Raw genomic sequence first — 16,597 nt, 5'->3', positions numbered from 1 at the left:
AATGACCTCTGATTCACTACAATATATTCCTAAAATAATACAAGAGATGTACAATAGTGAAATATCTAAAAAAAACACTGCTTAATTAAAGGGCCAGTTCACCCAAATTATTAAAAAATCCCATATTGTTCTATTTACCTAGTATCTAGCTATGCAGATAGTTTTCTTTCATGTGCCAACGTTTTAGGAGAGCTTAATACCGAGAAAGTGGAGTTTAGTTTGTGCTGCCAAAAGCTCTAAAATAGACTTTAAAAACAGAAACATTTCTCTCCAGAAAAAGAAAGATATGACTAGAAGTACATAAAAAACCATCTGTTGTTTTGTTATTGGGGTGAACCGACCCTGTCTGCTAAACTCACTGTTTCCAGGTATCTGCAAGCATTAGAGGGCATGAGCACAAACTACTTGAAATATATGCTTGTCCTTTTCTGTTTGAGAGTGAGATAAGGAGATTGATATCAATCTCATATCTGTGTGTTGAGAACAGAACTGGAGTCAGGATGTGGTTAGCCTAGCTTAGCATAAGGAGACCAAACATAGACCTACAACACCTCCAGAGTTCGCAAATGATCTTATCTTGCTTGTTTAATCTGTAAAAAAACAAAAAACCACAACATCACTGTGTTGACAAGACACTGGGAAGTTGTGCACAGTCACTGCACTACACTGTTGTTAACCAGGAAATAGTTATGGCACATAACTTCCCCAAAAACTACAAAATGTCATTTTCAAACCTTTGTCTCTGTACGGAATAAACGAGATACAACATGTTAATCAGTTAGTGTTGGTAGGTGTTGTTGTTTTTGGTAATTTGAAAGCCAGACAGAGCCAGGCTAGCCGTTTTCCCCTGCTTCCAGGCTTTATGCTTAGCTAAGCTAATCATGTCCTAACTTTATCTCTGTACTGGAGCTACGGACAGACATGAGAATGATTTGTGCCTTTCAATGGGGTTGTTAACTGTGTTCACAAGAAGAGTCCATATGTATGCCCCCTCTTATGGTATTTGCAATCTCGTAAGGGGAGTGACTGTCAGAGTCCACGAGTTGTGACATGCTTGCTGACATTTTGACGGTGGATGATAGGTTGACATATTGGAATTTTACTTGTATTGTGTTGTCATCTTTTCCTCTGTCATTATGCCTTTGCATTTCCTGCATGATGCTACTCGCTTGGTAGCTTGCTAAACTGTTAGCCTCAGTGGCTTACGCAGACAGTAACATTCATGTTGCTGTTGCCCAGCAGCGGTGCTCTCACAACTTAACCACTTGAACGCTGAGCATATTGTGTGCACAACCTACCATGGCGTAACCACAAGCTCATGAGTTCCACTTCAAGGCAGCAATTGACTTTCTCTTCTCACTCTCAGAAAGAAAGCAAGTGAGCGTATTACTTCTCAAAATGTTTAAGCATATCATCTGAAGCTTTTCTTGAGAATTTTCCCGAAAAGATGCTAACTGTAAACACTATTTCCTCGACTAAACAATCGGTGAACCAGACCGGGGATGGGAGGTTTAAGTTAGATATTGACTCTATATATGTTTAGAACTGGCAAGATTAGGCAAGTATTTATGTTTACACCAAAATTGCCTGATATGTCTTAAAGAAAGGAATCATCCTTGTATCACATTGGTCTGACATTTCAACTCAATTTCAAACCAATAATACATTTTTAGTCATTGCCTGATAGTGAGAAATTGGGCAATCCTATATACAGGTTTTGATCATTTCCATAATGTTGACACATATCGTTTGACTTGAAAGACAATTTTGATAATGGAGTCATGGTTTAATAAATTTATCACGTAAAAATACCAAACATCCTCCTTAAATGTGACTATCTGTTGTGTCTCTGTCTGACACCACTGTTAACTGAATATACTGGAGTGTTGGACTGCTGTTTGGACAAAACAAGTGGTTTGCAGACGTCTGCTTGGGCTCTGGGAACTTGATTGGTGTTTTGTTAACTATGTGTTGAAATGTCAGGGACTAAATCATCATCAAATGCTGATAAAGTGCAGTAGCCGTATGAGAGCAGCACGCATACTCACCAAGGGTCCTAAAGGGCCTCTGCTGGGGCACCAAGGAGAAGAAACCGGGCTTCAGGGCGTTTGTGATGATGACATCAAAAAGCTCTTCGAAATCCTTCCTGTAACAGCCAGAGAAACAACATTAACCTCTGTGACAGGCGCCTGGCCGCTGTGTGAAGGACAATGCCTGGACAGCTTCCAAATGTACTTGAGTTACACAAGCACAAACAGCCCAGTGAAGCTAAACAGCCCGTACAGATGATGGAAAACATGGAGCAATAAACAGTGTTCACATACAGGGCTGCAGAGGGAATACTGAGATTAATAAAGTAAACACTTCCACTCCCACAGAGCTACAGTCATGAAGTGATAGTGAGCATGTTGAGAGCTGGAGCACGTCTCCAAGGAGACATACAATACAGTACTGTCTGTATGTGCAGTCTACGTGAAGAGGATCCCTATAGAATCTTCCATATACAGTGAGAAAGTCTTATGAAACAGGAAGGGCTTCTTTGTAGGAACCTAAAAACATGTGGACCAATCAGTTTGATGCATGAATGTCTGTATACATGCTAAGCTGTTTCATCACATATATTTATCATGACAAAACAGCTTGCCATACTTACTAAGTATACTTTATAAAGGCTACTATTACAGTTTATTTATGTTATATTAGGACTTGAATGACTTTGTTTGGCATTTGTCATTAACCTGTATCTTTTCCTGTATCCAACCATGGCTTCTATTTAAACAAAAACTAATCAATTATTCAAATTGTTAAATGGTAGTATGTATTATGCAGCAACTGATCTCCGGTTTATGTTCAATAGCCAGGCACCACAATATTTCCAGGAACTAGCATTCTGGAGACTATTGGGCCTTTTTCACTGTCACTTTTGGCCACACCGAGTCAAGCCATGCTGCGCCGATTTGTGTTTCCATTATCAGGTAAGACACGCAGAGCTGGACCAGAGGTGGACCTTCTCCTGAGGAGGTCCAAAAAGCCAGGCCGCCCGCCTCAAAGCGGGTAACAGTGACGTCTCACCGACCTCAGCCAACCCCCAATGACACCCCTTCACCCTCCGAAATAAGCTTGTGTTGCAAGACTCTACTCAAGCTGCAGCAGAAAGAGACGTTTTTAAAAGTCTCTGTGTGTTCAGCTCTCACTGCTTTTGTAGATTGGAATCTCTGTGGTTTGGAGTTTAGTTTCTCTCCTGCGTCCTGTTTTTACTTTAGATATCTGCTTTATTTTACTGTTTCATGTTCGCTATCAGCCGTATTAGAAGCTGTGTGAAGTTGCTGCACGAAAACTAGACATTTCCTTATTTCTCTGCTTCACAACACAGGTTTTTACATAACAAAATAAAGGAGGACTTTTATTGTGATGAATCTACAGGAAATGAAAAGTGTTTATCACTGAAAAAAAATCATAAATATGCTTTAATGTGCATAATAAAGACTAGACTTTAACAGAAACTGGACTCAAACCATACGCATTGTGCGACCCATAGCAGATTCAAGTCTGGTCATTCCACAGCTGCTCTCTAGAGGGACCTATAACACCACATAGTGCTAGTAATTCTGACTGAACTGTAGAGGCTAGAGGAAGTGGCAGAAAAACACAGAGATAGATGATGCGCTCCATTTGCACTGGGAAGTCTGAAGCCTGACTTGTTATTCTAGAACACCATCAACTTGGGAGTGACGTAATTCCCAGCTCCAACCTCCAGCTTCCAAAGTAAATGGATCGCAGCAAGTGACACCACAAGTGTGTTGCTCAGAGAAAAATCTAACATTAGATAAAAGTTTCAAAAGGCCTTCATAAGAACTGTCTCAAGAGTCATATAAGACACTGATTAATTTACTTTTCACCATGTTGTTGGGTGTAAGATGAGAAGGCTATTTTGATGTTGATGTGCCTGTTTTGGGACATCTAAACTAGTCTTAAGTATACTGTGTTACAATTGCTTTTACATTGTCAGCGCCTTAAACCCCTGACCACCAGGGCACTCCTTTAAAACTAAATTCAACAAATAAAGATATATACAGTTCAGTTTTGACTATCTTTAATTTGAATTTCAGATTTCTAAAGTCACACAAATTCTTACAAGACTGTACTTAAATGATCAAATCTGCATCATTAAAGAGAGCAGAACTACTGTACAGTAAGCTTAAATAAAAGTTAGCCTTCAATGCAAGTTTGGCATCACACTTTACCAACTTGAACCTAATGCATGTATTTAAAGTCAGAGAAAGTAAAGCTGGAGAGGTGGTTGTTGAAACACGAGGTTCAGCCCACCGAGACAGTGCTGTTTTCTGGCAGAATAGTGGCACAAAAAGCAGCTGTTTTTTACCTAGACACCCCTGCCTTTCCAGCAGGGATTTTTTAGCCAAAACATGATATTTTCCTAACCGTAACCACATGATTTTTGTCCCTCAACATAACCACACATTCAATCAGGACCACTTTAGTCAAAGAAAACTCTATTACCATTTGCAGTATTATATTTGGCGGTATGGCTCTGTTCTGGGGCCTCTCTGCCTTTCCTAAGGTCTATGTGGAAAGCCTGAGGTGGAGAGAGCACACCTCTTCGCCTGGAAAAAGGGAAGCCTAGGGCAAAGAGAGAACACCTCTCTGCCCTTATATGTGCAACTGAGGAAAGCCTGAGGCAGAAAGAGCAGACACCCCTGCCCTTCCATGTGCCTACATGGAAAGCCTAAGGCAGCATCAATGACAAACAGGTTTGACATTGATAAGTCAGACACAGCATGAAAAGGAGGAGCTGTGGTGGAGGTGGGTTGCAAAGTGGCCTGCAGAGGAAGCAGCAACAGTAGGCAGGCCAGAGCAGTTTAAATAGGGCACCCTGAATGAGATTCACCAATTGGTTGCATAGTAAAGAATCATGTGATCTATCAGACTCCCTTCCCTCAATCAGCTGATCCATCAGTTGATTGGCTGTTTGAGATCAGCTGAGGTAGCTGGGACATGAGCTGAGCTTGACATAGTGTTCTGCCTGAACTAATGCTGAACAGTTACTAATATCCTGAACTGAGTCACAAGTAAAGTAGAGATATGCCGAATGTGATTAAAAGGTATTTTGCCTAGTAAAACTGTGTTTGAAGATATCTTGAATTAATCTTGCTTCTCTAATTGTGCCTGCAGCCATCTTGAGGCTAATTTTACACAGTTGGAGAGGATCCTGTCTGGACTGTTAACACTTTATTTCAGGCAAAAAATGCAGCACATCACATCAGAAGACTTAACAACAACTAACAAATCAATAAAGTATGCAGCACTCCAGCAATAAATGCCTTTATCTGGTGGTGCCAAACAGCGGCAGCAGCTCCTCTGGACAGCCTTTTGGGTACTGGCCAGTAGCCTCCTGTCAGACAGCTCTGGCCTTGTTGTGCTACTTCTGACAGCTGAGTGTCACTGGCCTCCAGCCGGCTCACCGCACTGCAGCGGCTGGAGGCCTAAGGCGGTTTTCTCCAGAGAAGGAAGTACTGTGTTGTGGGAGAGGGTGCCTTTCACAACAAAGTGCTTTCTCCACAGTGATGTGCTGACATGATGAGACACTAAGAAAAAGAGGAAAGTATTTGGTCCCGAGCTGCCTGAAGTTGAACGGATTCCCTGGAGAAGAGGTAGCTACACGAACTTCAGGTGGAGGAGAAACAGGAAAGATCTTAAAGCAGGCCCACTAAGCGTGCAAACAAAGCACACTTCTCCACCAACAACCCGAAGCTGGCCTAACTTCCTCTTGTCGCAATCACAACATAAATCTGCATCCCCTGACCTTGTAAAGTAATGACTTGAACATGATTTTGAGCACACACACAACCTCCTTCACAGCTGGGGCTCTGACTGCTCTCCTCAGGAGGCGACACATGCTGCGGAGCTGGAGGTCACAGACACAGGAGGGGAGGGGGGAGCCAGTGAAACGGCAGGGGAGCGAGGGAGAGGGGTGAGGAACAACAGGAATGACCAGGCTGCTTGCTGCCTCACAGGAAATGGTGAGAGAGGGGGTGGGGTGGCGGAGGGAGGCCTGGGCCAGAGGGGCCCCCGAGAGACAAACTGGTTTCCAAAACTGCTTTACCTCAACCTGCTTTTTGCCTCTGCTGGACTACAGAGAACAATCAGCTCTGAGCATGAGAAGTGAAAAAGCAGACCACCTACACAGGCGAATGCAGTGTAAGATAACAACACCATCCAAAGAACAAGCAGGGCTTATGTTTGTAAAAGCACAGCAGCAACACAGACATTGTGTTTTTTCAAGGCTCTCATGCTGCTTGATCGAGTGTATAACAGGGCTTCGGCTACAAAAACAAGCCTAAACCACACAGTGTGCACTGGTAACAGAGGGAGGCCAGTGATGCACAAAGCCAGTGCTAAACTACAAAGACTGAGCTTGCTAGGACAATAATCTCTTTTGCTGCATGCCTGCAATTATAATGTTAGGTACTGGCTGTAAATTGTGAAATGGTAAGTAATAGCTAACTGTGAGTATACAGACTCCAGTGATCTTAAGCCTTTTCAAATAGACCTAAGGAAATTTGACTCAGTCAAAAACGAATTTATTTAATCAGGAGACCCATTGGTTGTTGATTGTACACTTTATATTTCAAGTAATTTAGCAGCTTTTTTTCCTGAAACGTAAAAGGTTCTGTATGCCACATTTAGAGCTTTAATAAAGCACTAGTTTGCTATGTAAAAATATAGTTGAGTAATGGCGTCCTGACCAGAGGATGAATGGTGCATTCCATTTGCACCGGAACATCAGAATTTATGGTTTTGTGGATATGTTGCCACGTTGTTTGTTTGCACAAAATACAGCGTAATGCACTGTCATCAAAAGGTATTGCTTTCAATGGCTAACCCAGCCAGAACTGGTATTGCTATCAACATCTCGGTTTTCCATCTTGTTTTACTGGAACGCTGTCAACTTGGGTGTAACGTCCTTCCCAGCTCCAACCTCCAACTTCCGAGGTAAATGGAACGCAGGAGAAGTTGCGCTCACTCTGTATGTGTTGTAATGCGAGCTACTCTATGGTTTACTGTGATAAGACAGTCTGGGCATGTGTGCATGTTAGTCCATGTGTGTAACCCACTAGATAGCTCATTGCTGCCACTTTGCAATTCCTACGGCAGTTACCTCTGATATTGGGACGGGGTTGTCACAGAGGTTGCACTCCACCTTCGGTTCCCCCCTGACTTGAACACCGTTAGCTCTGTCAGCACTGTTGTTGTTGATTAGCGCTGTTTATGGAGTTAGCATCGTTAGCTCAGCCACCACCAAATTGTGAACTGTGTGCAAACAATTCAAAAGCTCTGAATTTCACAGAGCCCCTTTAATGCTAGCTAGCTTAAAAGCTGAAATCCACTTTCTGAGTTTATAAGCTTTTAAGCGATAGAGAATATTTTGTAAAACTACTATTTCCAAATTCAACAATGAACTTATCTTAGTGAGTATGAACGTTTTTGTGTGGAGCTACTGCTGGGTAAGACACCACTGTCCTCACAAAAAGCATTTTAGTAAAGCAGAGAACCAAAAGAGGGAAAGAGACACAAGAGGGAAAAATTCAAATCTTCTAAACTTGAATAAATTGAATTTTTGGCAGCTTTTTGGCAGCAGCTGTAGAGACTTATTATTTCATCTAACATATTAACACATTTCAAAGTTGACAAATGTGTTTGCAAATAGTTGCCTGAGTCATCTACCAGACACAACACAACATTAGCATCCCTTTGGAGTTGTGTTTCTAGTCAACCAAGAAATATGTTCCCCATACATGCACATTATATTCACTCTCCTTTTATCTCTGTTTTGGTCTCCACCAACATTTACCGTACGCAGTGGGTTTGTCACTACTTAATTGCTGACTGCTACAGCTTCAAGAAAAATCTAAACAATAAGCTAAGAAAAGACTAAAAGGAGCTTTTGAAGTGCAGAGTTGGAGACAACTTCCTGTGGGTTTATCATACGTGACACCTTTTCCATTACACATAGTAATCTAATCCATTGTTAAAATAAAAAAAGAAAGACAAAATAATATGAATTCAAGGCCTACTTACTACCTTTTACTAGCTTTTACAAGCTTCTGGAGCTTTAAAGCATGCTAGCTTAAAACAGTGGTTCCCAAATGGTCCAGCCACGGGGTCCAGTTTTCTCCTTAGTCATTAATTCAAGGTCCACAAAGTTTAATATATTACACATCATACTTGTGTTTGGCCATGTCCTCAAGCTAGTATGCTGTGTCTGTCAAGTAGCTGTTCATTATTTACTCACTCTACAACAAAAAAGTGGAGTGGAGTGGCACTTCAAAATAAAAGCTTGTGCCGGAAATTCACTGTACTTAAAAATAAAGTGTGTTTTTTTACAAACTTGATATGTTTGTGAGCCTCCCACTTTTGAACCGCGACCCACCAGTTGGGAACCACTGGCTTAAAAGCAACTGACTGGACTTTGACTAAATTACTCTGTCTCAGAGGGTATATGAAAAATATAGAATATGTATGTATATGGTAGATGCCTATTGGGTGAAAGACTTTAAAAAAAGGCAATTTTAGAGGAAAAAACAACAAAAAATAAGAAAAGATGAAGGAAAATGGTTAATCGTTAAAGTTGTGTCACAAAGTGTGTGCTAATTTTTGGATTTTAAAGACACTGTTGACGGACAAAATAGGAGGTGCATGCTGATGTGTATACTGTTTCACATCTGCAAAGTGGAAAAAAAAAGAATGAAAAACAGGAACAGCTTGATGTTCAGTGTTGGCTGCTGAACGCTGCTGGGAGATATATAAGTGTAGCATATGTGTGTGATGATGATGGTAACTTAAGACATGTGAGACAGCGCTGACTAAAGGAATGACTGATGGCATGTGGGAGCTGTAAGGAATGTTGAGGGGAAACCAAAAACTGCCAGCTTGGACTGAGCAGACACTTTCAGGTTATAAATCCTGTGGGGGCTGTTATGGTAAGGACTGCAGACCAGGTCCTGGTCTTGTTTAAGAGGGGGCCAGTCTGTGGTCCCTGTGTGTGTGAAGTCTTACCCCAGGATGTGTTCACAGATAAGCCTGCAGTAGTCGCTGTGGGAGCTGGTGATGAGGAGGAGGATCTTCCCGGCGTTCTTCATGCTGCGCAGCCAGGTCTTGACAGAGTCAGAGCAGGGCTGCAGGTACCGGCCTGGGTCCCTCTTCACACTGGGGAAGTACGTCCCTGCATCGTCTGTACAAAAACACACACGTAGTCAGACAACTGGCTTTGATTTTTAAGACACGGAACAGATGGAACCATCATGGTCAGTAACACGTGTATAAATAAATCATATGCTTTGGTCTTCAGACTTACCAGACTTTTTAACACAGTTGAATTATAGCAGATTTTAGACCAATATGTGACAACACTCTCCATTACCATCAACAAAACACTAAATGCTATTCTGAACTGATGCAACATTGCTTTACTGTACAATTACATTTCAATATCTCCAAACAGCAAGCAAATAGGACAAAAGTTAAGCTACACCAAGAGTTTGGTGGACATTTAAGGGGAAATTTTGCCAAGTTTCAAACAGCTTTGTGTCCCTGCAGTGTGCAGACGAACGATGTTTGGCTTCCCCTCATTGTTCACTTCACCTGGCGGACCTCCGCCTGCAGTTGCAGCACTAGGGGAAGCCAAACATTGTTCATCTGCCTATACGGCAATGACACAGAGCCAGTTAAAAACGAACAGGCGAGGCTCAACAGCTTAACAGCTAGAACTAATGTGCAGCCATTACCATGTAAAACAGCCATACAGTATCAGGCACATACACTTTTCAATTACTGATAATTTGACAGATGTTTAAAAGTCATCTAACCAACTCATCAGAGACAAAGAGACAGAGACAGCATACAGACAGAGGAGGAAAACTAAACTAAAATTGTGGAATGTACTGAAATAAATAAACCATGCATTTATCAGTGATGTCTACAGAACAACTGTGGACTTAAGTCTCCAATAACCAGATTTAATTGTTTTGTAGTGTAACAGTGGTAGCCTATTAGAAGTATAAGTATTAGCAGTAGTAATTCTGCAGTAACATCTATTTTTTTTCTGAATAGTCAGAAGTGTTGCTGCTACTTTTAATACAGTTTAGTGTTGGTGTAGTTTACCTGCCTCTAGAGAGGAGTAACTTGTAGTTCAACATTTTATTTATCATTTGGTTAATTGCCAAACAAGCTAGCTTGCCAGCTAGCTAGGATGGCTATTGTGTCAGGCTAGTGCTAGCATGTTAGCGGCTAGCTTGACCTTACAAGGAATCACTATCACCAAACTCTCAGTCCCACCCATTACCAGTCAGTGGGGATGCTTGCTAACAGCAGTGGCTAAAATGTTATCAGTTAGCTTTCCACCTGTAATTTTCACACGAGCATCACCCATTTTACAAGGATGTAAGGATGAAAGCTGTGCCACTTTCTGGTGTAACTAGCAGCCCTTTACATTAACTGTATAGGACAGTTTTATTGTTGTTTGACATATGATTAAATTTGATTTTATACAGCATTAAGCTATTTTTAAAATATCATTTATTTGTCAAGTAATGACAATCAGAAATCCGATTTGCAGGAGAAAAATGATCCGCTTGGCATTTATCCAGGGACTCATCAAAACAAACAAAACAAAACAGAGTGGTGCATGGTTGAAACTATTGAAGCACCACAAATGTTCTGATATAGCCATCATCAATAAATGCAAGACACAGACATCGAGAGTGAGAGAGTGCCAGCATGGTCAGCGTTCTTACACACAGTAAATGTAAACTATGGTTTTAACATTTTGTTGTCTCCACAAGTTAGGAACAAGTTTAAAGCCAATGTTCTTCTCTTAATCCTCCACATTCATATTCACAAAGGTAAAGGGGAGCCCGGAGTCATGCTACCCACTTCTGAGGCTCCGTCAATGGGCTTCCCTCACTTTGAAGCCTCCCAGCTGCCCTTCAGTGCATCCTGTCAGCATATTGCATAGAGCTAAATATGGCAGCGTTATGATCTGTGTTACACAATCCCAGTCCAGCAAAGAATATAACTCTTGGCCTAATGTTCTCAGAAAAGCCTCATGAATATAAAAACCCATGAATAAAACATAAGGGAATAGAGGAACTCGATGCTGATTGACAACATATAATGCTAAGTCCATGTTTCAAGACTAGGTTACGAAATAGTGCAATTTTTCTTGGTAATGGGAGGAAATGTGACAAAATGTTACCTTGAGGGTTTGTAATTAAAGGATATAAGACTTTTTTGTAATCCAGATAAGATACATAGAAAAGTACTTCCCCTCTCCTCTGTGATGCAATTACTTTTAAATGGCGATTTTTAGTAATGTGAAGCACAGAACAAAATTCAACCTTGAGATATGCGCAACCTTATCAAAACAGAAAAATGAGGCAACCTGTACATGGTGTTTGCTCTGGAGCTGAAGAGGATAACCAATAAGTGAAAGGTGCCGTTGCTTCATTCACAAGCAGGAGAAAAGAGGGCTTAGGAAAACAGGGCAGGGTGTGGATGAGTGGTGTGTATTCATGAGCTTAGGTGTTTACCCTGGCGGAGAACGGCAGCCTCTCAGGAGCATCACTGGGCCCTCAGAGCGTCACAGACACAGTCAGAGACTCTGTGTACACTCTGGCCCAAGTGTCCTATTTCTGTTTTTTGCCGGACACATGACACCTCTCTGATGTTTTCCTCTCAGTGTGAACATTAAAAAACTCCATGGAGTTACATTTTTGTGGCAAACCACAAATACAGATCTGACGTTTTGCTCATGGCCCATTAAAGCTGCAATGTTAATTTTACCCCACATTAGCAATGTTTTAAACCAAGAGACACACTGACAGTGTTGCTAATGTATTATTAGAGGACTGGAGGAGTGGTTGAGAAAAAAAAATAAAAAATAAGTGTTTTCTGACAATGGTGCAAGTATGAAGACAGTTGAGTCACTGAAATCAAATGGGTTTATCCTCTTAGGAGCAAGACAACTGTCTTTTCCATTACAGAATGCCTTGTGTGCACTGTTGACATTTAGACCCTTGAGTGGTGCAAGTCGAAAGCTAACAGTATAGGAATGCACCAGTTTATTGGTCAAACATCAATATTGTCCAATATTCACCTTGTTGACTGCCATCAGCCTGCAGCAAAGTAAGACGCCATCCTCCGACAGCAGCGGCTGATGAATTTCTGTAGTGTCACCTCAGTTTGTGCAGGTTAAAAAGCAGGGCTCTAGACCAAGGGCATCCCGTTGTCCCAAGGACAGTAAAAAAACTGTCCCTAGGGCACGTTCGGGATGAAAAGGCGCAGTAAACTCACTATTGACATATCAGGGGACGCACCCTATTGTTTCCCTGATAATGCTACAATATAAACAACAAATCCTTGATGAAATCGGCAGGAGAAGCACTAGTTAGCGTTAGCTGTTAGCAGCCAATGGCCAGAACTAATAGCTAACAGAGGTTGCATTGAGTTTTATTATGATATGTTCAAGCTCTATGCAGTAAAAATGAGTATTAGGCAAAAGTAAATCATAGCATTATCCTTATGTGGCCAATGGTAATCTTGTAATTTTAGATTTTGGCAAGAAACTTGAATAAATACAGCTATTTGAAGGAAAAATTTGTTGATGTTTCACAGCAATATTATATATAATATTATAAACTTTGTACGCAGTTATTTAGTTAAGATGTGCTACGTGTCAAAGAAGGTTATATTAAAGGTTGTTTCAAAGATTTGTATGATGGAATTTGTGCTCATTCAAAAGTAGTGTTTGAAGGGCTAAGTGAATTCATACAAGATTAGTTGTTTTTTTTATAGTGAAGAATTCTTTGTTTCGCAAGCACAAATGGTAATATGATAAAAAAAACAACAACAACAACAACAACAACATAAAACATAAAACATCGGTATTGGTATCGCTTTCCAGCTAAACTGTTATTTTTAAATATCTGTATTGGTATCAGCCCAATTGGTGCATCCCTATCATAGTGTGTCCAAAACGGTTCATCCTCATGGGAACACCAATGTGCTCGGTAAATCTCATAGCAATCGGACCACTCAATTTCATTAGATTCTTCTTTACAAGCGTTTGATTCAATGGCAGCACTAGCCATAGGGACAGGAGATCCCCCAGATCATAAGAAAACATCCTCAGGAGACTATGAATATTCATAACACATTTCATAGAAGTCACACCAGCTAGTTGCAGATAAATCATACTATGTGAACAAAGTAAACAACATTGTTTCCATCCTGAGGCCCTATTGCCAGTAGGGCAAAACATTATAGCCTCAATAACTAATGCAGTGTTAATGTACAGACCATAAGAACATAGTCTCCTAGTTTTAATCACAAGTCAGAGATATCATGACTTTCTAACAAGAGCCCTGATCTGACCAATGCTCCAAAGTTATAAGAATGAAAGGTCTTCCCTTTCTTCTTATTCTGTTAACATGGCATGAATTAATTAATTATTTCCTAATTAACACACAATGAGTTTAATGAAGCTTGCTGCCAGCCCATATTGACATAGGACATGGCCAAATCCTGAAATATGTACAGCATCTATGATGTCACCTATAGATTCCTAATGGGGCCCTTTGAAGCCTTTCAGTCAGGTTGGGCCTTTTCAAATAGTATTCTATACATTTGGAGATTTTTTTGAAGTTTCTACTGACTGTCCATTAGAGGGATCAGATTTTATGGCACCTCTGCTTATTAAGGTTTCAGTCTTTGAGGTGCCTCTGGCTCATGAAGTAAAAAGCCCTGTGGTGTTTACCTAGCACAAAAAAACTGAATAGTGATGTGTCTTTTCTTTCTTTCTGAGGCTGAGCATAATGCCCTTAAATCCTTTGATTAGAAATTACCGGCACTGACTCGTGTCTTCTTTGAAATTGCTAAATAACATACCACTCAGTTTTTGTGCATGAGCCAAAAATGTGGATGAATAAAGCAGCTTGTGACAATTCTGCAGTTACAGTTTGAAATGTTTGGACATGCTGCCCTCGTGTGGTGGAACACAGTATGGGCTTGAGTGAGGAAAAGGTTATTTCAGGCTCTAAGAAGGCAGTATAGGGTTCTTACCAGAAGATGACGACAAACACAAACAAGCAAAAGCTAAGATCCCAATCAGGAGCCCAACTTTCACACCTTTGAACATGTCTCAGCTGTAAACATTTGGTTCTGATTTTCACTAAAGTTCTTCAGAAGTTTTTAATTGTACCCACAGACCATAACAGCGTCAGTTAAACGGAAAAAGCAAACGTTCGGCCCTCAGTTAGTGAGGCTGTTCCTCCTCTGGGACCCTACAGCTGAAATTCTGTCCTGCCTCATTACCCACAGCCAGGGAGGTCATCCGAGGGAGGTTAAAAGATCTCCCCAGCCATCAAAATCCCATATCGCACTTTTGTCTGTGAGAGGATAAACAACTGACCTCGCCACCACCTTTGTGTTACATTTGATCAAATACTACGCTGCAGAGATACGGAGCAGATGCTGTTTTATTCCACTGGGAAATTTACCACCCAAGTAAACAGATGAAACAAGGTCCTGGGAAAGGGTCGACCCATGTTGTACCGCATCAAAATAAGACGTGGATTTTGTGTAAAATTGCGAATATACCCAACAAAGGAATACAAAAAGAATGAAGGTTGCACTTTAAAAACCATCCCCTCCAAATCGCAAGACTGTGATGTTTGAAGCATATGTTGCAGTGCCTTTTTAGTGTATCCATTTTTCATTCTGATAAGACCTCATGAGTTTCGTCTTCATGACTAAAAATCTCACTTCACTTGTTACTTGTAAATTTCTTGTTCTGTGTATCTTGGTATTAATTATCAAATATTTTGTAATTTAAGGTTGAAAAAAAAAGTATGTTTTTTTTTAGGGCACTTGCTTTTATCTAATATAGGTGACAGTTTAGATGGATAGACATTAGGAGACAAGAAAGGCAGTTTTTTTTTTGCAACACAAGTTTTTGGCCTGACTTGACCAAGGTTTCCTTGGATACAGAACCTTCTAGACCACCACACCAATAGACCGAATCACTGTGACATTGTGCTAACAACAACATGTGAAATTGGCAAATTTGTTTATTTCTGCTGTCATTTTCAGCCACAACTGTAATGTGTAGAGATATATAATAAAACATGGAGGCCCAATTTTGCTGTGCTTGTTTTATGTACAGTGTTGCTTTGCTAGAGTCTGTGATATACAGTACCAAATCTATCCCCACGGAGGTTAAGCGATGTACTGCTGTGGCTGAGCAAAATGAATTCTAGCCACATAAAACTACCCACCTAAAAATCAATATCAATATATCTTTATATTTAGAATATTTTCCCGTTTTTTTATTTACACGCTTACTGATCGAGGCAGGGTAGACCAGTAACTCCAGTGTTCTGCAAAGTAAAATGACTGTTTTTGTCAATGGAGTCTGTTGGCTTTGAAATAATGGCTTCAGTTCCCCGTTGGAAACGTCTGTTTGATGGCAAGATAAAGCAGTGAAGATATGCTTAATATAGTGTACACGGAGGCTTAAAACTAACCAATTGAGACAGCATTTGCTCAGTGCCATTTCATTTATGTGCATCAGTCAATAGGACATGCTGAAGATTGTTTCTAATTGTGTGTGCCTGATGGACTATGTGACTTGCAAAATTATCTTTTAAATGGAAAAAGATCATATGTGTAATTCATGGCACAATTCAATCCAATTCATTTATGTTGTTCCACATCTACTACTGCTACTGTACCAAAGCATCATTCGCCTAATTCTTTTGTACTGTTCCACCTGCTTTTTCAACATACTCTCTGTCAAGAAACGGACCAAGCTTTCCAAAGTAAACAACACTGCTGCAAAAATAATAGGTCTCCCCACACCCAACCTCACTGAACTCAACGATAGGGCCATTATACACATCTCAATTGCAATAGAACAGGACTCCACACACCCACTCAATGAACATTTAGCCCCACTGCCCCCAGTGCGAAGGTACAGGACTCTGAGGTGCAGGAGGGCCCGCTTTGGAAGAAGCCTGATCCCCTCAGTTATCACGGCCCTTGTGTCATAGTGTTGTTCTTGCTGTGTCTATCTAATGTCTATCCATTGTTCCGAGTGTACTAACTGTGTAAAGGAAATGGCCACTTTAGAATGAAAATACAGACAGTACTTACTGACCCTCATGCTGACAAGAAGTCCAGTGTAGTTTTTTAATCCACAAAACTCGTTATTGGAGTATTGGAGGATAACAGCGAGCTGGATTTTTCCATACACTTGAAGTGCACGGAACCCACATTTTGAACTCGAGAACTAGCACCACCACTAGCCATCAGCTAGTCTCGCGCGAGTTGCCATGTAAACACAGCATGCCTGCAGGGCAGGCTAACTGACCACGGTGAGAAATGATGCTATAAAAGTGAAGTGATGTTTTTGAAATGCATTATCGGAGTTTTATTACATTTTCAAAATGTGGGTTCCATGCACTTCAAGTGTATGGAAAAATCCAGCTCGCTGTTATCCTCCAATACCCCGAACGAGTTTTGT

The 16,597-nt window shown here is 40.8% G+C and overlaps 1 protein-coding gene across 1 annotated transcript in view; it reads right to left on the bottom strand.

Moving 5' to 3' along the window:
* The window catches only part of nt5dc1 (5'-nucleotidase domain containing 1), a 98,854-nt gene that overhangs the window by 33,279 nt on the left and 48,978 nt on the right, over window positions 1-16,597 (bottom strand). The window contains exons 7-8 of the mRNA XM_050057717.1: window positions 9,076-9,250; window positions 2,049-2,146 (exon numbers count right to left, since the gene is read on the bottom strand). Of these exons, the coding sequence (XP_049913674.1) occupies window positions 2,049-2,146; window positions 9,076-9,250 (273 nt within the window). The remainder of the gene's footprint in view (window positions 1-2,048; window positions 2,147-9,075; window positions 9,251-16,597) is intronic.

The sequence above is a fragment of the Epinephelus moara genome, chromosome 12 (assembly GCF_006386435.1).
Source record: "Epinephelus moara isolate mb chromosome 12, YSFRI_EMoa_1.0, whole genome shotgun sequence".
NCBI lineage: Eukaryota > Metazoa > Chordata > Actinopteri > Perciformes > Serranidae > Epinephelus > Epinephelus moara.
The sequence above is the reverse complement of the archived record's forward strand: the minus strand, read 5'-3'. Positions and strand labels throughout refer to the sequence as shown.